The sequence below is a fragment of the Amphiura filiformis genome, chromosome 15 (assembly GCF_039555335.1).
Source record: "Amphiura filiformis chromosome 15, Afil_fr2py, whole genome shotgun sequence".
NCBI classification, from domain to species: Eukaryota; Metazoa; Echinodermata; class Ophiuroidea; order Amphilepidida; family Amphiuridae; genus Amphiura; species Amphiura filiformis.
In genome coordinates this window covers 32,663,740-32,688,207 of record NC_092642.1, presented here as the reverse complement: position 1 = coordinate 32,688,207, position 24,468 = coordinate 32,663,740, and the positions used below count along the sequence as shown (strand labels likewise).

Sequence of the window (24,468 nt, the reverse complement as noted above, 5' to 3'; positions counted from 1 at the left end):
CAATTCTTTATGTTTGATGTGCTCTGAAACAAATACGTGAAAACGTCGCTATCCGAGCCCTTAACAGTCATTTTTGTTTATTTATCTGTAGAATGATTACTATCGCATAGTAATCTATAACGACAACCCAGACCAATGGCCATATATCCGGAAAAACGAAGACAAGTTGGTAAGTTGTCTATAGGCCTACAATGTAGGCCCTACATATTACTACACGTAGCCATAATTTTGATTATGCACCAGGATTGGACGATGGGTGTGGCAAATATTTCGTGAGCATGATGCATGAGTGCAACTGTTGGGGTCCAATATTAGGGCCCAGGAGCTCATGAGCTTTGACCATGGGAGACATTGGGCAGTACGTGGTGTACTGGGCAAAATTTCCAAGAAATTGAACAATCATCCCGATAGCCCTCTGTTAAAATGACAAGAACATACGAAAATGTGCAGCTTTTAATGCTATGGGCCAAAATTAGGTTGATTTTGGTCTAAAACCATGAAAACAAGCCAAAAATAAAGTATCACAAAGTTTGATCATATTTGTTTTCGATCGGTACGCCACTGTCATTGGGCGATGACATCAGACTAACCAGAAGAATAAATCTATTTATCATATTTCAATTTAGACGTGCGCTGAAAAACAGCAAATTGCAAGTGATGGTGGCATGGTCATGATTCCACTGTCAACGGATAACGGGTGTACAGAAATCATCGAAAATGGCATCCCGGTAAGTAAAATAACTTTTAGGTTCACTTTTAAGTAAAGTTGATATGATGTATATTAAAGGATTATAGAACTGAAGTTTTTGAACAAAAGGGAATATATGAGAAAACAGTGAAGTTTTGAAGCCACAGCAAAAGGCTTTATCATTGTTTTACAGAAACAATAACATTAGGTAGTATACCGTAATTACCTAAAATATTTCACTTTGCAATCCTATTTTATACTTGGTGATGTAGAGCATAGGGAAGAGATTTGAACAGAATCGGTTCTACTCTTAGTTAATTAATTATATTTATTGAACGACAAAATTGTGGCAATTTCTACTATATTATGACACTTTTATATTATCAAACTTGACGGCTAAGATATACTTTTCTGATCCGATCTCTTCTACCCTGCGCAATAAGATATTTGGGATTTATAGTCGCGCTACCAAAACTTGAGTCCAAAAATTCCATTTATATCTTTTCAGAATCAGACCCTGCCCGATTCCGTTTCATTTGAATTTTATGGATCTACTAAATACCGTAATTACTATATACAGTGGAAGGACTTATACTTGTATTATTATTAACACTAACTTCTCCCGCATTATAAAGGACATAATTTAGCAAAACATTTGACTAACCACTTGATATTCATGTTCATATCAGTATATCAGCTGCAAAGGATACCGAACATGGAAGGACTATCAATGGCCGAGATGGTGGTACATCACCATCCAGAATTGTGGCAGTTACAGCAAACCAGGAATAGAACTGTCTTACCAGTTTAACATGACAAATGGGGATGCGTTCCTGACAAGACATTTTTCGGCAGATGAGAAGAGTAAGTCTTAAAAAATATTTTATCATTGCACACATTAAAAGTTAACAGTAACAGTGCAGTTAACAGTTAACACTGTTAACAGTTAACAGTGTTAACAGTTAACAGTGTTAACAGTTAACAGTGTTAACAGTTAACAGTGTTAACAGTTAACAGTGTTAACAGTTAACAGTGTTAACAGTGTTAACAATGTTAACAAGGTTAACAGTGTTAACAGTGTTAACAGTTAACAGTGTTAACAGTTAACAGTGTTAACAGTTAACAGTGTTAACAGTGTTAACAATGTTAACAAGGTTAACAGTGTTAACAGTGTTAACAGTTAACAGTGTTAACAGTTAACAATGTTAACAGTTAACAGTGTTAACAGTTAACCGTGTTAACAGTTAATAGTGTTAACAGTTAACACTGTTAACAGTTAACAGTGTTAACAGTTAACACTGTTAACAGTGTTAACAGTTAACAGTGTTAACAGTTAACATTGTTAACAGTTAACAGTGACAACAAGTCAACAATGTTAATGTGTACTGAGTGGCTTTATGTGTGATTTAATTTTTAAGACTTAAATTTACAATTAGACACATGGGCCTCTACAACTTCCCCAGCATATTTACTAATCTCTATTGCAAAGTTGTACCAAATTCATTAGAGAGGGGGAGGGAAGGGCGTAAGAGAGACAGTCAATGAAAAAAGATTGCACATTAACTCACACTCTATCTCAAGTGCATACTAATTAATTAATTGTTTTGTGTTTGTTTTGTTTGTTTTCATCAGTCATATTGCAGACTAACATTGCCTATCTGAGCCTCTACGTTGGAGTGATTATCATGTTGTTCATCAACCGATGTAAGTACCTTAAAACCTAAGACACAATGCGTTATGAAGCATAATGAAATTTCATCATATCAATTTACAACTTTCCCACAAGTCTAAGAAGTTATAGGAACCTCCTATTAACTATGATTTCTGTCTCTTTTCATATTTTAATAGCCACATTGAAGAGCCGCCGAATGCTGCATTCAACTTTTCAGCTATTTTTCTGGAGTGTAGTTGCGCAGTTCATTGGTATGGTATGCTTGGTGGTATCACAGATGAATTTTGCGAGGACTGGATACATGTCACTGGAGTGGCTTGAAACTACTGGTGAGAAAATTGAGACTTTGGTTTCTTTGTTGTTGCAGACTGACTGTAATAAAGGTTATACGGTACGCTAGCATTTTCTGATAGCTTACGATTAATTTATATACCTTCCCTTCATTCTATTACTTTTTATATTTTTCCTTGCATTTATATTATTTTGTATTTCTATTCAATACTTTCTATATTTTCTTCATTCACAGGCCATGTATTGTCTACGATTTCCAAGCTGACATTCATCCTGGATTCGATCCTTATCGCCAAAGGATTCACATTGACAAGGTACAAATTAGTCCAAATGAATTAAACAATTTTAACTTGACCTTTGATATCTTGGTGACTTGTTATTCAATCCTGACACTCTGCGACTTTTAGGCCTACATGTTGAAATATTATGTTCACGGGATTATGTTTCTTTGAAAAATTATTTTAAAAGATAATCATATTTCTGTTTGGCATTGTAGGGGCAAGATCTCTACCTCTGGATGCATCAAGATCACCATTGTCATGGTGTTGTTCACCATCGCCTCTGCAGTCAAATACCTCTACCAACATGCATTAGCTGATGACAGGGACTACTTCAATGAGAACCAGACTCCTGCAGCATATGCTGGAATTGGACTGAATATCTTTGGTAAGGAAACAAGTGACATTTTAAATCTAGAAAATCTAATACAGCTAAGCTGCTCTAACATTCATTTATATGTGTTTTCAGTGTGTATGGATTTACAAATCTGTTTGGGCACATTTGTAAGATGCGTTCAAACCAAATTTACGCAATTTTATGGAATAAAGCTCATATTTATATTAATGGATTTATTTATTTATTTTTAATTACACATTTAAAAGCTCATTGTTGTCCGTAAAAAGGAAGCAAAATGACTCGATGACCTAAAATAAAATGTTACATTTTAAGTTGTACAAGGCATTTTGGAGGGTAGGGTTTTTTTGCGTAGGGGTGTGGGTGTGTGTGCCGCACTAACTACCTATACATTAAGTAACTTGTCACAATTTCCATGATTACAGGTCTTGCTTGGGTGCTTTACGCTTCCACCATCTCTGTAAAACATTACCCGGGTAAAGGGCGCTTTTACTGCTACTTTGGCCTATTCTTCATCGTTTGGTTTTTGAGTGAACCACTCATGATTTGGATTACCAACAGCGCTTTATCATCACATTCAAGGTGAGTCAATATCGTGTATAATTGGAATAACTATTCGGCAAAAATAAAGTAGCTTATCGCATTTAAATGTGTTTTAATTGATATTCAAGTGGACCAACTCTGAGGGAGAAAAAGTGCTCAGCACAATTTTTGATGTAGTTTAGAAATAACCATTGCAAATTTAAGACATACAATAAACAATGATCATAATAAGTAAAATGTAGCTTTTGTAATCTTTTATCAAATCATTTATGCATCAGAATATCAGTGTGTCTTTAATTTTGTTTTCAGGGCCCAAATAGTGCACTGTGCACACCTGACCGTGATTCTCTCTGGACATGTATTCTGGCTGGTCTTGTTCTTTCCTCAAAACTACAACACCCTGTTCCCCTATCACATGAAAGCCAACCAGGTGAGTTTGAGGATTTCATGCCGTTCTTTTGAAAGCAAAATATTCAACAATAATACTGCCATGCTATCTCAGCATGTTATGGTAATGGGAGATAGACGTAACATTAAAAGCAAATAATCTTTGAACATGCTAGTGATGAGCTTTTTATTTATCTTGGAATGCTCACAACAAATCTGCTTAACTTGATTAAAACCAATATGCCATAAACATTAGACTTCAAAGTCTGATGATACCACTTAATTTTTAAAATTTGTTATTTTTAATAACTTTGAATTGAATAATGCCATAAAGTTTTGAAATGGTATACACGCTGCAATAAACATTCTCATTGGACTGTTGGATGATGGATGATAATATACAGTATTGCAATGCATGATGAAACAGCCCCAAATGTGGACTATACAGAGATTGTGAGACTTGGTTTGATTGACTAAAATTTGTTTTGTTTGTTTACCATAACAGGTTGGCATCCTACAGATAAGTGACGTAGAGGATGCGCCGGGAAAATACTTTGACAGTGTAATTGTAGATGGAAAAGTAGAGAACAAAGTCGTTCATGAATGTGAAACAGCTGCTACAGCAAAGGTAAGCTGACATTTTTTAAAACGATTCTTTGCATTTTTTTTGACAAAGTTTGAATAGACACGTATAAAACCCAGGACAAAATATTTTCAATCTTACGTGTTCTGCAACAGAATAAGTATAAAAATCTATACATATTGTTTGCTTCTTTTTTGCTTTGCTTTGCTTAGTTCTTTTTACATTTACTACATGAGCTACATTTTGTTTACTAGAGTACCTGCAGCTGTGAGGGCACTGTAGCTGTATGTGAGAGTAGGACCACCAGCATCAGATAGTGATGCTGTTTGACCCCAATGATACCATATGACCTCTGACCCTAGATGACCTAGGCTTGCAGGGAGTGGTGAAATCTTCCTGTACCTGTCATATTGAGAATTTGTTATACCATGTTTAAGCCCTTGTATCAAGGATTCCACCCACCAAGTATGTGCCCGATCGGACAAAGTTTGAAATTTGACCCCCTCCGTAATGACCTTTGACCTTGGTTGACCTCAATGTTGTTTTGCGCATATATTTCCCTCGTAGCAAGGATTCCACCCACCAAGTTTGAGCCCGATCAGACAAAGTTTTAAATTTAACCCCTTTATAATGACCTTTGACATCGGTTGACCTCAATTTCATTTCAGGCATATATTCCCTCGCATCAAGGATTCCACCAACCAAGTTTGAGCCCGATCGGACAAAGTTTGAAATTTGACCCCTCCGTAATGACCTTTGACCTCGGTTGACCTCAATATTATTTCGGGCATATATTCGCCTCGTATCAAGGATTCCACCTACCAAGTTTGGGCCCGATCAGGTGGTGTATGACGTGCATTCCCTAAATTCAGTAAGTTTTCATCGTCAACCGTGTAATTGAATGGGATTATTTTGAAATTTTAAAACGCTTGAAATATCACAAACAAATAGGCCTATGTTGATAAATAATATAAATACAAGCTAAAACCGTTGGGGTTCGATAATGAACCCCACAAAACTAACCGAGTATATGGAAAATGCCATACGGCCGAGCGGTTTCACGAGTTGCCGGCTCGATCATGTCATCCGCCGCCTGGGCCCGATCGGACAAAGTTCAAAATTTTGACCTTTGACCTTGACCTCCGACGACCTTTCAAACTACCCCATAAACGTGGAATGCCCGATATCTATCTATATCCGAAATATCGGAGCGATGCGTCGAAGCGCGGCGAAACGCATTGCCGGACAGACAGACACACAGAGCTTATTATTTTATTAGTATAGAGAGTGTGTGTAATTATTTTAATAGTCCTCAAATAACAATTGTCATTTTTTGATATTACAGCCTGTTCGTCCAAAATATAACAACTTCTTCGCAGACACCAAGAAAGTCCAGCCTGGCAAACCTGTTCCCATGTGTGATGTAAGTTATTTGCTATATTTACGTATGCTTCCATGAATAATTCTTGTAATATTAAACTTACAATCACAGGTGATATGTTTATACTGTTATGAGCTTGGCAGAACGCCGAATACCGATTCGTCCCTTTGTTAAATTCAAGTTACTCATGAATTCTGTTGATTCAGCATGATAAGTGAGCTGAAAATATCTGCATACAGGGTTAGTTAGCAGTGTGATGGCGGCTGATCCCTGTTCTATATATTAGAGAATAAACATGATAAAATGCGTACCATATTATTATGAAAACAAATGTAAGAATTATGTGTCCTGGTATTGAATCACTGGTATTGTATGGAAAAAAGTTAGATAGGCCTAAATGCATTGTTTAGGTATTTTATTTATCAAGTTGTCTAATAATTTGACTTGCTACAGCTCCCTGTATCAAAGATTTTCTATGCAACTGGCCCTGTACCACAGCCACAGCAGGTAGCTCCTGAACAACAGACAGCCCAGGTGGCCAAGAAAACACAGAAAGTCCAGGTAACAATAATGAAGATATTCTAAAAACTTGTTTTATTTGTTGCTAAATATACTGGTGCATATAATAGAAATCGTTCATTTTCAAGTATTAATACTGTTTGACATTAGGCGATGCCTGTAAAAAGTGGTTCTTCTATCCATGAATTCCATCCTTCAATTCTAAGTGCATACTTAGGCCTATAGTCTTTTCAATAATAATTAGAATACCAGTGTGCACACAAAAGGAGGCGAGTATTTGAAGTGTGTAAAACGCGGCAAATTGACGACTATATACTCACTTCATGCAGCTCCTCCATACTTACAATTATTTGTGTGTCTGTCATATAAAGTCTGCACAAAAAGTAACTCAGCTGTTATAAATACGCCTATAGCTTCAGAACTAATAATTGTTTTCATAATATTTTAACATAGAAAGAAGTGTAATTTATTTACGCGTATTTTGATACCTCATTTGTCAAATGTTGTTCAATATTAACAACACAGTAGTGCTTTTACAGAAAAATACCCGAATTTAAAAGTTGCAGTTTACATCGATCAATGGTTATTATACGCAGCATTGTGGCATGTAAAACCAGCCATCATCTTCGCGCTGACTTCAAATCAATACAAATAGCTGCAACTTTTTAAATTCGGGCATTTTTCTTTCAAAACACTGCTGTGTTGTTAATATTGAACGCAATTGGACGAATGAGCTATCAAAATCCGCGTAAATAAATTATCCTCCATTCTATGTTGAAATATTGTGAAATAAATTATTAGTTCTGAAGCTATAGGCGTATTTATAACAGCTGAGTTACTTTTTGTGCAGACTTTATATCAATGAATGGGCTGAGTGTGCAATTTTTGCTATATGTCCAAAATAAAAAAACCAGTTATTATTTAATTTCAGGCTTTTTCAATAATTTTTTCCTTACTGGCTGTGATTTAAAGTTGTAACTCTCTGTAATGTTATGATTGCGTAATTAATGATGTGAAATATTCACTTTGTTCTTCCTTATCTTAGTATGCACCAGTCGCTCCGTCGACAAAAATTACACAGGTAATGCAACTCCCTAATTTACCATAGTTAACTTTGAATTCATCGTTCTACAGATTATTAATAAATCATTAGTATCAAAATTATTAAAAAATCATTATTTATCACAATTATTATTTTCATCATCATTGTCATCATCACCACTCTCCTTACCATTAGTATCATTATAATCATTTTCATCATTATTATAATCATCATCAAATTGTTATCTTCTTTCCAGCCTGCTGCTTGCAAGGATTTCTCCATTTTCCTGGCTTCATCTATTACGGTAAGGGGCTAATAATATTATCAACAAAGAAAGGACAACTCTTATATTAGTTTCTTAAATTCAGGTGTTGAGCACAAAATGCATAAAAAGTAACTTTACATTGCAAGAATATGCATAATATAATTATTACAGGTTATCAGTTTATCAGGTGACATTTCAAAACTTATCAAGTTGTCTATTAATTTGCCTTGCTACAGCGTCCTGTACCAAGGACTGACACAAACATCGTCCTGGCATCTGGTCCTGTACCACAGCAACTGGTCCATGAACAACAACTAGTCAAGAAACCACAGATAATCAAAAAAGCACGGGCAACACAGGAACCAGAGCTAACCCATGAATCACAACTAGTGCAGGTAATAATGATAAATACATACTAGGGCCTGTAAATAAATGAGATATCTTTATTTTGGTTATCATATGAGATGGCAATTTCTTTTTCTGTTTTATTCGGAATACAGACCTGGAATACAAGAATGGAAAAGAATACAAAGAATATTGTTTACTATAACTTGAGAATGTTCAAATTTACAGGAAATTGCAAATTTAGAGATGCTTGTTACAGAGGTGCTCTTCAACATACGCTTACCCCGGAGTGCATTATTGAATTATTATTGCTGCAATTTTTTAAAATTGGGACACATTATTTTGATACTACGCCCTTCATTTACGGATTTCCCTAACCAGCTATTTGGAGTTTTGACTCTCTAGTTTAACCCTTCTGATGACATGACTGCAAAATAATATTAATGATGTAAAATTCACTTTATATTTTTTCTTATCTTAGAATTATGCAGCAGTTGTTCCATCACCAGAAATTACACAGGTAATGCATAACAAAACATTTCGTTGCTTCCATGTCATTTAGCACATTGTCTGTGTTCAATTTTGGATGCATTTTGTTTGATTGCGAGTGATAGCCAAGGCACCCGCAGCTATCATGTAAATACATACAGAAACAGTGATGTGTAGATATATGCGATAGTCTAGGATTATTATTTATAAATCATTATTATCACCATTATTATTATCATCTTCATCAGAATCATCATCTGCGTTATTCAGCATCATCTTCGCCATCAGTTTGCCCATAATAATCTTCATCATTATTATGTTCTTTCCAGCCTACTGCTTGCAAGGATTTCTCCATTTTCCTGGCTTCCACTATTAAGGTAAGACGCGTAACAGTGAAGTAAAGAAATTCTTAGTTTCCTAGAAAGTGACTTAGCATTAAAGAACATGTATGATAATTGGCGGTTAGTAATTATATATCAGGTGATATTTCAGGAGAGCAAAAAATTAAAAGCTGCCCTGCTGACCAACTCTCATAATTAATTCACCAAGACTAAAACTGGCCTCAATTTAGGCACGTCACAAATTGTGGTTAATTTCATCTTTGTATGATTAAAAAAGATCTTTATCAGTTTTAAATTGATGATGTAAATGCAATAAAAATATGAGAAAGCAGTTATAGATAAACTTAAGCAGACCTTAATTAATAGAACTTATAAGTTCATCTCATAACTGTTTTCTTATTCAAAATTTAAATTAAATTTCATTTTAAAGTGGTATATAAGCTATAACTGAAAAACACAACAAAGGAATAAATAAATGTAGATATTTATATTGCGAATAATTGAAAAAACACTTTGGCAATATCATCCATAATTGGCTTGATCTAGTCATATAGACACCATTTTATGTTTTAAATTTTACATAATTATGATTTATTGATTTCTCTCTTACAGGCATCCATTCAGGCACAGAGCAACTCAGGACAAGATTCAAAAGAAGACAATGCTAAGACCGAGGGACTTCAACAGTCTCAACAAGCTTCAGAATCATCATCATTCACTAGTATTGAACTTGACTAATTTATTTGTTTTTATCTGGAATGGGAAAATTGGGTCGGGGCCTGGTATAATGATGTTTCTACCAACTATGTCATACTCCACACGCTTTTCAGGATAAATAATTCAATATTTTTTAGCTACCTCATCTATACAACATTTTTTTAACCTACTTTTATAATATATTGTTGCATTTCACTTTTATTTTGGTTCTCAGATCTGAAAATAAAATTCAAATTATACTCAAAAACAGTGTTAAAAATCAGTTTGCCTCTTACGTCCCTGTCAATCAAACTCTCCACTGCCTGTGATTGGTTAAGCATAGCATGATTAGGGAAGGCGCCACCTATGCGTTGCTGACTTATCATTGGCCACAGGGTGTTTGATTTGACGATGACGTCAGACGCAAACTTTCGTTTTTAATTTATGCTTTCCAGGTATAAAAATTCATATTTTGGTAATTTTAAAACATACATTTAGATTTTACATTTTCAAATAGCGTTAAATTCAAATTTCAATTTGGTAAACCTTAATTTCACAATGTTGGTAATTTCAGATCAGAGGATTATAATGTTGGTAGAAATATTATTATACCAGGCCCCTTCCAGGGAGGGATAGTCATGAATACAATTTTATATAGGGATAGTAAATTTCTAATACATATATCATGAACACAATTTTAAAATGATTAATGTTTATCTATGAGATCCGATCTACATTTATACTAAATTCATATAGTTCATAAATTATTTACATAATGTCGATTAAAGAAGGATATTTATATCCAAACATTACAGTTACATTGGGTGTTGACTTTGTTGAATATTTATTTGCTGTGGTGATATTAAGCTTACTGTAAAGATATTGCTGTAAAACCAATAATGTGCGATTCAATAAAGAATAGGATGTTTTTCACAAAATGTTATTTTTCACTGATTACAGTGTGTCTCCTTTTATTTTCGAGCCAACAAAATGAGGTAAAACAAAGAAAATTGATATTGGTATTAGCTTGCCGATCGTTTTGAGCTTCACGCAGCTAGGACATAATTTGTATAAGATGTAAGACGAATAGCGATATACACACAGTTAATACGTCACTGATTCAATGATACACATGCGCGCAAGGTATCAGCCATCACTCGATCGGTGAACTCAGAATAAATAAAACTGAATAGCATATTTGGTATGCTATCTAATACTGATTAGGATGTGGATGAAGTACTTGGTTTGCCATATTGATGAGGGTGTAGATGACATACCTGATATGCTACGTAGGCCTAAGATAATGAGAGTGTAGATGACATACCTGATATCTACTGCTGATGAGTGTGTGAATGACTTACCTGGTATGCTATCTACTGCTGATAAGTGGTGAATGACATATTTGGTATATATGCTATTATCTAATACTAAAGGGTGTGGATGAAATACTTGCTTTGCCACGCTGACGAGGGTGTAGATGACATACCTGATAAGCTATCTACTGATAATGAGTGTGGATGTGTGTAGAGTGTGGATATTAACAATACCTGATATCTACTGCTGATGAGTGTGTGAATGACTTACCTGGCATGCTATCTACTGCTGATAAGTGGTGAATGACATACTTATTTGGTACTAGATTTCGCGGTTCTCGGTCGGGCGCTTCCCAGGGGGGGCACTTCAATATGAAATGGATATAGGTGTAGGGCTGGCGCTTTCGCACTAAGGGGCATTCGGTGAGAGCAAAATGTAAAAAAATATGGGGTCATTGGGTGAGAACATGACCTTTTTTTAAATGAAATCTTTGGGTGAGAGCCGAAACAGCGTCGCAAAAACCTCGAAAATTGAATTTCTAGTTCTAAATGGCTTCAAATGTCATTGTTTTTTTAAAAATAAGTAACAAATCAGTGATAAATGAAAGTTGCTGTTCAAATTGAACTTGTAAGGGTCTTTGGGTGACAGATCAAATGGAAACATAGGGGGTCTTCGGGTGACAGAGCATGTGTTCGTAAAAAAATATGGGGTCTTCGGGTGACAGCGATGCTGAAAAAGGGGGTCTTAACAGCCCTACATACGCGTCATCTCCAAAGTTGGAGTGCCCCCCCCCCCGGGGCGCTTCTCGTGATAGGTCTACTTCTAATTACCCAAACCCGTTACCCATATATACCTGCCCTGACTTTTTAAACTACTATGAAATGAGTCTCTCAAAGACCCAACTTGACACAACTTAATCAACTCTGTTTGTTTTATAGGTGTGATGCTTACTTCGGTAGGCCTACCCATAATCTGGAAACCCATCATTCGCCTCTTCCAAGCCCTGCCCTGTTACCACATTTAGAGAAACCGAAATTAGTATCTGGACGTGGATATAGGCCGTTACTAAAGTAATGAAATCAATCGCGAGAAACGTGAACGCAAAACGGTTATAGGCCTTACCACAACGGATAATTTTTATGTTAACCATTCTGGGGGATTCCGGAAATAGTCATGTTCTGCTGAAATAGGCCTATATGCACGTGTTTGGTGTGTGCACGTGTTCGGTATTGAAATATGTGTTGAAAATAAGGCCTATATTTATTATTGGCCCGATGAGATGCACCTGTTAGTCACATTGTAATGCTTTTCCGATGCGCGCACTGCACTCCCCGCACACTCCCGTTGATACTCCGCGATAGCGCACCGCGAGCACGCGATAGCGCACCGCGTGAACGCGAACCGCGAGGACTCGCACGCGATAGCGCGCGGACAGAGGTACGGACGGACGGACGGACGGACACGCCGTTATTAGTATTAAGATATCTAATACTAAAGAGTGTGGATGTAATACTTGGTTTGCCACGCTGACGAGGGTGTAGATGACATACCTGATATGCTATCTACCGATGATGAGAGTGTGGATGACAAACCTGAAACTGCTGATGAGGGTGTGAATGACATATTTGGTGTATTATGAAATACTATCTACAGTAACTGTTTATGTGATAATGTTTATTAAAAGATGTCCAATTCCTTATTACCACCTTCACATTAGCAACAAGTGAGTCAACAACAATAATTATGCCATAGGCTACAAAACCCTGTATGCAACAATAATAATGATATAGGCTACAATACCCTGCACGATTCTCCAGATCAACCCCTTTAACCGCATGCTACTGCTCCCGATTTCCTGCCTTGCCCCTGATTTCCTCAACCTTAAACAGTCCACTCAGATAGCAGTACCTTCTATCTGATAGATAATTACAAATTCCTACATGCAGTAGTGGGTGTGTGTGTGTGGGTGGGGGGGGTGTGCGTGGGGGGAGGTGGAATGGAGAAGAATGTCCTCTGACAAAAATGTTTCCAGCGAGGTTCCTCAGGGATCGAAACTGGGTCTGGTGTTGTTTCTTCATTTTGTGATTGACATCCTACATGTTTTCATCCTCCATCGTCAAAATGTTTGCCGATGACACCAAAGTATAGGCCTATATAACCTGATTGACACTAAAATCAATTATAAAAAAATGACGATTTGTAACGTGACTTTAACGCCCTCTTTGCCTGATCCAAGGAAGCTAAAAAGTATGGTTTGGTAGAGCCGGGGTATAAGGGTGTGGGTGTGTGTGTGTGTGTGTGTGTGGCGGGGAGGGGGTACATTAAATCCGGGTATATACTGGACTACATGGGGATTGGAAAATTGTTTCAAATTAATGAAGGACCAATGATGTAAAAATGATGCAACAAATGGCTTCAATACGCGGATTTAGGGTTTCTCTACCGAAGTCAATTTGTGCCGAAATTCCTTCCCACAATGCAATATGCGTATTGCATAACAAAGAACATTGATTAATCTCCGAACTGTATCTATTGTTATGCAAAACGCTTATTGCGTTGTGGGAAGGAATTTCGGCACAAATTGAGAAACCCTAAATCCGCGTATTGAAGCCATTTGGTGCATCATTTTTACACTTCAGGATCTAGAATAGAGAATTGATTATTTATGTTCACCCCACATCATTTACACACGCAGCTGTTTCTTAACAATCGAGCTGAGCTCACAGGTTGTGTTTTGGTCCCCCCGTGAAATTCCTCCGCGCTGCACAGTGTTATCGCCCCGATATCTTCATGGCAGATATTGCCATGGTAGGTTGAATCCACAGCCACGCATGGCCATTTTGTTCGGACCTGTTTAATAGTTTTAAGACACATAATGGGCCGAGGAACATCCGACTAAGGCTATTGACAATAGCCTGGTGACTGACATCTGTGTGTGTGAGTGAGCATGGTAGGCCTATACGCCATGAGGTCATCTGCTTTTAGACTGCCTCCACGAGTGGCCTACGCTGCGCTATAGTTCGGCACATATAAAATCAGAATTTTGGTCAGTTTTTGAGCTCAATACGCACGGTTCTTTCTCAACACGCAAGCTAACGACTATCATATCCTTTCAGCACAGGAATCCTTTGTGAGTTAAGGCTTTCTGGCTCTCAACCCTCGATATATTGCTCTCCGTAATGATTGAGCACTGTACGTGACAAAAGAAAAATGCAACTTTACTTTTAAATTACATTGATATAGCGACTTTTAAGTCGACTGATATACTGTTGAGCTTTCCGAAAACAAATTACGTGTTTTAATTTGATATGTATCTCGAAGATGCATTATAAAGACGACAACAAGGAGGGAAACAGATTTCCGCATCATGCTCATAAAGGGAGAGGGGCAAACGATTTTGGCACCGATGAACCTTTTTGACAGTATGTCTTAAAAACTTCGCTCGAATCACATGATAAGACAGCATTAATTTGGGTTGCCAAAAATTGAGCAGGATTAAGTAAAGGCGAGCCAAAGTTTGTATGGCACGTCGGAGTGGAGGGTATTTTTGGCACGTCGTAACTGAGGCGAATAAGTTTTGGCTAGCACGTCTTGTGAATGTGAGCTCGTGTGTGATTGTATATCGCTATTCAACGCAGTCTTATATACGTCCCAACTGCGTGATGCTCCGCGCAATAAGCCAAAGATACAGGTTATACAATCGGCGAGCTAATACACACATTGTAGGCACTGAAATGAAATAGCAATTTTCTTCGTTTTACCTGATTTGTTTGGCTTGAAATTAAAAGAGACGCGATCAGTGAAACTAACATTTAAATAGGAATCTATTCTTTAAACAAGTCACACATTATTGCTTTATAGGTCCCAGTATTTACTACCTTGAGATACACCGCATGTAAACATGTATATTATTGTAGTTCTGATTCATACGTGTTTTATTAACTATACAATTTTTTTACTGTTAAGCTTCATTTGACATATTTAGCAATTTAGCAATGTAGACGTTGTCTTGAAATGAAGTGAACTGAATCGTGGCCTGTGACGTAAAGACGGTTCCCATGGGGATAACCAGGCCCGATGCAAGCCAATCCACCATTAGAGCCCATGTTTGAAAAAGGGGTCATTGATGGATTTGACGAACCAAATTGGTGAAAACATAATATTACATCTTGCTTTAAAGACCATCAACTGAGCAACAGACCTGTCAGGTTAGTCGCGGTTGATGACTTGGGTCATAAAGTGGTCTGGGAATAGGATGCTACCAGTCACTCCTTTAAAACAACAGCTGAAGGAAATCGGTTTGGAATCATTTGGCTTCTTGAAGGTGAAGCGATGAAGCAGATGAGTGAAGAATATGTAGAGTTCCATTTTAGCAAGCTGGTCTCCAAAACATATTCGACGGCCTGGGGATAACGAAAGACACAATGTTAAACTTTAAAGGTCGGAAAGTGAATATTTGCAAATTCAACTTCATCAAATGATATAGCTGCTGTTAGCCATTTTCTGATTGTATTCAGCTCAAAAATTTGACTAAAATATGTGTTGATCAGTGGAATTTCAGTCGTTGGAAAATCAACCAAGGAAGGGTCCTATATGCTTTCTTCTCAAAACTGATTTGTTTGGACACATAAAACTCGCACACTTTACCTTTACCGGCGCTTTTGTGTTTGTTAGCTTATTTGCTTGCCCATTCTGCTTGGTTTCTGTTCTCTTTTCTTATTTTTTTTTTCTGGAAAACGGTCGCTCACCTTTCTTTCTATAGTCAAAACAATAGAGAGGTTGCGAACGCCATGTGTTACGTACAGTAAGCCAAAGAATTAAGGTACCAGTTGTGTTCACCCCTGTATATCCGAACTAAAGACAAAATAATGTCCAAATTAAAACAAACAGCCAATATCTGTACTCTTCTGCTCTGGTTTAAGACCTTATTTTGTTGAAATTAATTGAAAATTAAAGAAACGGTGATCTAAAACCTAATGAAGAAATGAAATCAAAAGTTGCACTTTTGTGTTCTAATTAACGAAAGCACGACGCTAGTTTTAACATGCTAATCAATGAAAGCACGACGCACACCGACATCGCCCGGTTAATAATTACGCTATACAGCAAGGGACATTAAAATGAATACACGGGATCGATACACGTGGATGTGCTATGCACGATTGATATTCAGACGATAAATCTTTGGATACCGGGTTTGAAAATGATGAATATCTCCCGTAAATGATTTCGTATAAAGAAACCAGATGTGGTTCCTTGCACTTGAATATATATTTTAACAGATATTATAGTCGCTGGCTTACGCTTTGAGATACTAGCTTGCGTCTTGAGTCAAAAACTGGCAATAATTTTGATTTATATGTGCCGAATTATATAGCGCAGTGTATAGGCCAATCTTGAAGGTAGTCTAAAACCATATGACCTATGGTGTACCATGCTTGACTAACACACAGCGAGGACAGTAACCGGGCTAATCAGGGTAGCCTTAGTCAGATGTCCTTCGGCTCTTATGCGACACAAAACAATTAAACAGGTCGATATAAACTGGCTATGCGTGGCGGTGGATTTAACCTACCATGGCGATTTCTGCCATGAAGATATCGGGGCGATGTCACTGTGCGACGCTAGTTCTCTTGTTCGCGAACGCTTTCTGTACAAGTCAATATGGCATGCAATGGAGCAAACTGCAACTTTTAAATTTTTCTGGGTTTTTTGGATCGTCGTTTGTGTATTTCTTGAACAATTCCAACGAACGAGATCTTAAATTCGAGCTAAAATATGCGGCTAATGGCTGGTGGTTCCAATTATGACATGTCTGTCTTTGGTTAGGATATACACTGGTAAACCAGGCCGTTGCAACTTCTATACTAGCGCAATACAAAAAGATGGCGTCAGCGTCGGTTTCCCCTGTGTATTACTGTGCTGATAGCCTACTGAAAACTGCAGAAAAATGCTGCTGCCACCTACGATAGTACTGCGTAGTGCTGTGGAGACTTATGCTAATGACAGAAAAATGCTGCTGCCATCTACGTCCACATGTTGCAAGCGTGACGATCGCTGACCTCACATCTACGATCGGAGTTACAATTCCATCGCACTTCGTGCTCTATTCTTCTTCCATGGGTGAACGTAACTGGTACCTTACTTTTTGGCTTACTGTATTACGACATTGTGCGGTAGAACGCCCAGAGGATGTTTAAAGACATTCCCATGACCCAATGGGGTTTCTGACCTTGGTATGTCTGGTTTTTGTACACATGTGGCAAGTTGACCATACTTTGCATTGGGATTGTGTGCGAATATCTGATGTTTTCATCCTATTATTTAACATTGAAAACATCGAGACTTAGGAATAAAATTAATGCAGTGGGACAATATGAATGTTTCCTGTAAGAAAATCAAATATCATTCCTAAGTCTCAACTATTAGCTCGTTGGCTGCAGTTTTAAAATGACCATTTTGTGTGTGTGGCAATGGGGACTTTGCCTCTAAAATTAGGTTATATTGGTCAAATTTCCCAATCATAGTGCATTGTAGGAATGCCTTTAAGCCTCCTCTGTAGAACGCCATAGTGCCGTTCACATCCAAACCAGTCTCCCACACAGCCAGTTTGTGTCGGTCCTAACGCTCGTCGTTCCTAGTATGTTCGTGATACAGTTTGACCCGATACTACATCTAAACGCAATTGAAATAAGCTCGTGGTGGCGCTATGCTGAGATAAATATATCTAAAGATATAGGAAGCACCCATTGATTCACCTTGGGTGCATCGAATAAGAGAAGATGGAACCCACTTTCCTCGGTATTGATATGCAAATACGACTAGCTGTATCTACATAGAACAATACCTGGAAGCGGCACTAGAAATTAGCATGAGGCCGCATTCATATGTAAATAGCGTATTGTTATTTAAATTTGTGCCCAGACGTATTGAGGGCGACAGTCATGTTATCCAGACAGAGAATGTCTTGATGCGCCAGGCATGTCAAATTGCTGAGTGAATGTGTATAAATCCCCTTTCTGTATAGGTAATACGCTAGTATATTTCGTGTTCCAGTTTGTTATAACAAAAACATAAGTATTATATTAAATATATTAAGTGTATAAACTTTGAAATTGACGTGAATTTGAAGTGCAGAGCTCCAAATCTAGCTAAATCGTGTAGTGTGAAATTATGCTGTGTGACCCCCTCTGCGTGGTAGAATTATATTCATAAAACATTGAATTTAACATATAATATGGGCAGCCAACCACGATTTATCAGCATTTAAAAGATATATTAATTAACAAAGATAAATAATCAATAATACAAATGACAATTTAACTAGTAAACAAGTCGGAAATCTTAAAATGTTGCCACGTGATTTCCCGAACACATGATATGTCAACATGTGACCATTATTCAGATTTACCCTAAGTATTTGGAGTTTGGTGCACGGCTTGCAGGCAACTGTGTATTTCTTTACCTCCGTATAAAATCAATAATTCATGCTGGGAGCCAAGTAACATTCTGTCTGCTTAGTGCAGATTGGTATTTTATTTTACCTGAGAGCATAATGGAAATACATAAAGACGAATAAGGCGCCATGATGGAAAGCTATGGAAGGTCAGGTCGGGTATCAAAGGTCATTGTAACTTCAAATACTACTTGTATTTCATACCATGCCTCTGTCACGTATTTCCTTCATATTATTGACAGCAAGTCCTAATTTTGACTTTGCTATTGCAAAATGTCATTTCATATCAAATTAGTAGACTTTATTTGAAAAAACATATCACTGGTGCCTGATGGGAATACCTGTCCGCCATTTCATTAAACTGGATCGTTTTCGCCTGGTTTGTGCCCAGATGTATTGGGGCGCGCTATACTCTCATTGAACAGGCAAAGTTCGCAAAACTAACAACGTTGTTATTTGCGAATATCAATTAACATGATCCAAGGGGTCGAACATGAATTATTCATAACGGATCGATAACTGGCCTCACTTTCTAGCTAGTAAACCAGCGGAATTTTTCATAGGTTTTGCGTTGCTAATAGAACAACCGTGAATTTAGTGTCACCCCTTGGTATCTATTGCTATAATCATACAGTCGGGATTAGCGATATTTGAGTTTTGCGGGCTATTGGAAAATGAGTAGGCCTATTGTTCACACGTGTATGCTATTTGTCTAAATAACCTAAACAGAGTTTGGTGTTGGATGCCTTGAAAGTCGCCATGGTGGATATTATTCGAACAACAAGAAACAAACCCATTATCATATAAATAGTACCATGATTACTTTTTAAAACAAAATCAAAATAGATAATTTAATATGCCTAGTTCGATTATTACCCAGCAAACACAAATATAGGCATACTGGTATTACGGAAAACTTTAAATGTCGGGATCAAGGGCATGTGAGGGTCAAGGGCATAAGGTTTTAATAACACTCAAAAAACATTTTGTTCAAAACTTGCTGCAAAATAATAGACTTAAGTACACAAAATGTTGGCCAAATGATATTTTACTACAGCATTTCGAATTTTGGTTTAAATGTTGTTGTATTATTTTTTTCAGTATAACACTTTAAAAAAAGAGTTTATATAAACCGACATTGATATGTTATCAAAATTATTTAACTAAAACCAAAAACACATGCATTATCATGTTTTAAAACATTTTGGTGTTTGCTGAGTAGTATCCATAAGCAAAACATTTTGACAGCTGTCTAACGCAACGAAATAGCAATGGCGCAAAATGACGTTGCACGAACTTCTGTTACCTGTCCAAAACAGACAATTCATACCGCATTATGCCGTAAGACGACACGATCTTGCCTAAAATGCCTTTTCGCAAGATGATTTTTGGACGGCATTCTCCACACACAAATGAATAGGAAAAATAAATCAAGTGATGGAATCACACCACTAAATCAAGTTCCTATTCTTTTATGTGTACCCAAGAAATCGTCATTTTCTCATGGATATAACGACATCGTTTCAAAACACCATTTTTCCAAAAGTTTCCGATATATTCTACCCTAGAACCAGCATTTTTTGGTAGTCAAGCGGCTCGATTTTTCGCAGTAGTGCATCGAAGATGATGTAAACCATACCTACAGCTCAGCGCAGCTATGTTGTGACATCAGTTGGTCCATGGAACCCAAAAACCTTCATAAAATTTCAGAATTGTAGTATTTTTCATCTTTTTATGCTCAGATGATTAGAAAGCATCCACAGAGCACAACTATCACCAAAAAAGTGTCATATCAGCCTTCATTTCAAACTTTTCTTTTTCATTTTAATGTACCTGGTATGCATCAGCGAATTAAACACTGGTTCTTATTTCTCCAGTCAGATAGGGTTGGACCCGATTTAGTGGTGTGGTCTCTACTAACAATCAAGACAGTGAGCTACGGTAGCTATTTCAATCTATCAAATCTTCAGCGTCCTTACCTGTAGAAAATGGAATAAGCTCTTCCCTTTCTCGCAAACATCCATCCTTATCCAGAAACCTGTCCGGATAAAATTGATCCGGATTCTTCCAGGTATCCGGATCATGATGGACTGCCCAAAGATTGGACACAACCACACTTCCTTTAGGAATGTCGTATCCTTCAATGGTCGTGTCCTCTCCACAAGAATGGCTTAATCCAAGAGGGATGATGGACGTGATCCGCTGGATTTCAAGAAGTACTGCTGAAGTAAACGGCAACTTATCCTTATCCGATAGTCTGTTATGTTTCATTCGAAATCCAGGAATATAATAAATAATGAAACAAAAAAGAACGCAAAGAATAGTATCATTCGATCCAACAAAGTTTAATGCCCGTAGTACTGTTTTACAAAGCAAAGGGAATCACTTTGACTTTATCTAGCTTCTGTTTGATTTGTGTTTAACACTTTATCAACAATTAATGTCTCGAAAAATTGTATTTATTTGGCGGGCTACCTCTTATCTTTAACTCAAATATCCTTAAGATTAAGAAAAGCCCGAGCCTTTTAAACGAATATATTCTGCTACACTGTAAAACTATTTAAAAGCACTTTAATAATCCGGGTTGTGCAAGTGGAAAGCGGCATACTTGGCAATTAGAAAACATTGTTATGACATGATGCTTACATCAACGTTAACGGAGCAGTCCTGGGTTTTAAATACCGTTTGTTTCATTCATTTTGATTTTGGTAATCCAGAGATCTGCTTCACTGAACACAAATGTATAAAAACCTTTTGTGCCACTTTTTAGAAAATTGAATGTTATCATGGTTATATCAAAATAAAAGAACATTCATTTGAAGGATTAGAAATGATTATGTAACAATTTGTCAGTTTAATTTCAAACGTATACTATATTTCGTTGACATGATTTTAATTTCACAACAGAGTGTGCAATATTTGTTTGCCTTTTTACATGTCTTGAGTGACAAAGAGAACAATATTGACCATGATAAAATCATTGACATGTATCATGATAAAACAGTCAAAACAGTTTTGTTGTGTAATCAATGCATTCTTTTGAACTCTGGATAACTTGATTATATCACTTATTTAGATGTACAGTCCTATTCCTAGTAAAAGTGGCACAATTGTGATTTTACCGTTTTAGTTAACTAAATATATCTTGGGATTAAAACAAGCAAATTGAATAGAACAAACAGCATTTGCAAGCTAAGAATTCACCATTGACGTTGATGTAAGCATCATGTCACAAGAGTATTGTTAATTGCCAAAGAGGGCGCTTTTACTTGCATATTTTTTCTGAGACAGGCTGTAGTCTCACCTTGGAAATCGATCACGACCTACAACTGAATCCATTTCATGCTGAATCCGTTTCTGGATCTCCGGATATGCCATCAGATATAAAACTGACCAGCGGAGGGTAGTTGAAATTGTCACCGTACCAGCTCTAAATAGATTCATCACAGTAACAGGCATGTTTGGAAGGTTCACGTGTGACTCACGTCCAACTTCTTGATTTGATTCAATTTCATTCAAATAAACATCGATGTAATCGTTCGGATTGTCTGGATCGCGATCTGATTCGTGTTCCTTAACAACACCGTTGATAAAGTTGATCAATTTAGAAATATTACTCTGTAAAAGTTTGTAGTTGCTTGGTTGTAGATACTTTAAAATTGGAAAAAAGATCTGCGCACCACCTATGCCGAATAACTGCATGTTTTGATCTAAAAGGTTGAGCAGATATTTGAATTTAGAATCGGAGTATCCATAACGCCTGCCAAACAAAACTGAGCAGTTGATGTTGCATGCTGCGTTCATGAAAAGAGAACGCACATCGAATGATGTACGCTTAGGATTGATCATCTCTTCTGTCAAATACTCTGCCTCTTCTGCTATGCATTGTTCGAAGTTTCTTTTACCAACACCAAATCTTCGTAAACTAATGATTGTGAAGCGTCGCTGCTGTTTCCATGCTTCACCAGAAGAAAATGTAATTCCTATAATAAATGTAAACGAAATATGATAGGCCCGTCAAGGATTATTTAAATCAGGATGTGACACTTAGTAATTAGCATTTGTCTAATTCTTATGTTAATAGCATATTGTTATTAAAAAAAATGATGGTCTGACCTGACTAGGGGGCGCTCATAATATCCACAGACTCGAATTCTATATTGATTATCAATCTCATCAGAAAGGCAGTCACTCAAGATCACCAGGCTTATAGATAAGTAACAATAGCAAAAGGAATTCTGTATAGTAATTTTAAGTTCAAATCTTGTATGATATTGTATAGTAATTTGGTTGATAGCCATACTGCACTAATTAATAAATAGTCATAAGTTGTTTGATATAATAAACAGTGTGTTTGCTGTTAAGTTAACTCGGTAGCAGGTGATTTTGGCCTGGTCATTTTAGTGACCGTAGAACAACGAACCATGTTTAAACTGTTTACTCCAAGGATCCTAAAGAATTGTTCAATTATTTTTTTTGGTTGAAAATTTAACAGACGACTTAACTTCATAGGAACATTCATTCAGGTTTAAGCTTGTTTCGTCCAGGGTCGTCTCGGGCAGCTCTATCGGGTCTAAAACGTAAGTCTCCCTTATACGCGCGCTCATGGTCAATTCTTAATGCACAATGGGCGCTGAAGTCTGAAATTTACCTCACAAATACTGCAAATTAAATTCAGAATTTTTTTAATCCAAGCTCGGCTTAACCACGGCCGGAAATTGAGCCCGGGACCTCATGCACCAGAGGCGAGTATCTTGCCTACCATGCCGCGCTCCTACTACCTTTACCTTACCTGCTTCCAATGTTTGTAGCGGTCTATCACATATCCGTGGATTCATGAACGCCTGCTTAATAATGTGATACTTATTGAGAACTACAACCACCTTCCCACCAATTCTCATGCTAAATACTGGTCCGTACTGCTTAGCCATTTTGGCAAACAGTTGGTGAGGATTAAGTCCAGTTCGGTAGAGAGATACTACAAGTTTTGGTAGATATCCAACCAACGGCCATCCCCAGGGGCCAGGAGGCAGATTCTTGGGTTTCTGCAAACACCATGTGAAAATAGCGATGGCAGCTACACATAGCAAGATAGTTTGAATCTCGAAACCGAGTATTACGGGCTCCATTTTACTAGCTGTTGTGAACGGCTTGCTATACATATAAATGCCAAAAATGCAAGTAAATAATTAATGCAAGTTGGTTACATACTGTATCTCAATTAGCTTGTGCTGACATTAAGTTCAAAGATGATCACCAACTAGACGATCGTGTCAAGTACATTAACAGGTATTTACAGGGCTCACTGATAACTTACGTAAAAAGTGAGCGGGTTTTTATGGATAAACATTTAAATGAAACCGGTTGTCCCAAAAGTAACTTAACATTGTGAATTTGCCATAACTTGCATTGGGTTAATAGTGTTGTTACAAAAATTGCACAGTATGCAGATAATTCTTTTAAAAATGTTATGATACCAAACATGCCTATGTGGTCATGACCTTTGGCATAAATTTAACGGATATCTACCGTACCGTAAAACCCACTTCTATAAACGCAAAATGAGTCTCGTTATTTGAGACGTGATAACATGCTCTTAGTACCTCAACCTTACCTTCTCCTAATCCAAGATCTTCCAATGTTTGGTTCACCGGTCTATCACTTATACGCGGATTCATGAATGCCTGCTTAATAATGTGATATTTATTGAGAACTACAACCACCTTCCCACCAATTCTCATGCTAAAGATTGGCCCGTACTGCGTAGCCATTTTAGCAAACAGTTGGTGAGGATTAAGTCCAGTTCGGTAGAGAGATACTACA

General features: G+C 37.1%; 2 protein-coding genes across 2 annotated transcripts; one reads left to right on the top strand and one right to left on the bottom strand.

The window, feature by feature from the left end:
- Window positions 1-632: 632 nt before the first annotated feature.
- LOC140170889 (transmembrane protein 145-like) lies at window positions 633-10,048 on the top strand. The gene is made up of 17 exons (XM_072194092.1): window positions 633-728; window positions 1,378-1,552; window positions 2,321-2,392; window positions 2,537-2,689; window positions 2,887-2,965; window positions 3,148-3,317; window positions 3,710-3,866; window positions 4,137-4,257; window positions 4,720-4,842; window positions 6,143-6,220; window positions 6,632-6,739; window positions 7,743-7,778; window positions 7,996-8,043; window positions 8,241-8,399; window positions 8,831-8,869; window positions 9,168-9,215; window positions 9,792-10,048. Exons 1-17 carry the CDS (start codon window positions 666-668, stop codon window positions 9,915-9,917), a joined length of 1,755 nt encoding a protein of 584 aa, XP_072050193.1. The 5' UTR covers window positions 633-665; the 3' UTR covers window positions 9,918-10,048.
- Window positions 10,049-15,188: 5,140 nt separating this feature from the next.
- Window positions 15,189-23,814, bottom strand: LOC140171524 (cytochrome P450 2J4-like). Its single transcript, XM_072194793.1, has 4 exons — window positions 23,438-23,814; window positions 21,950-22,628; window positions 20,625-20,902; window positions 15,189-15,592 (listed from the first exon to the last, which is right to left on the bottom strand). The coding sequence occupies exons 1-4, from the start codon at window positions 23,805-23,807 to the stop codon at window positions 15,399-15,401; spliced, it is 1,521 nt and encodes a 506-aa protein (XP_072050894.1). The 5' UTR covers window positions 23,808-23,814; the 3' UTR covers window positions 15,189-15,398.
- Between the last annotated feature and the right edge of the window lie 654 nt (window positions 23,815-24,468).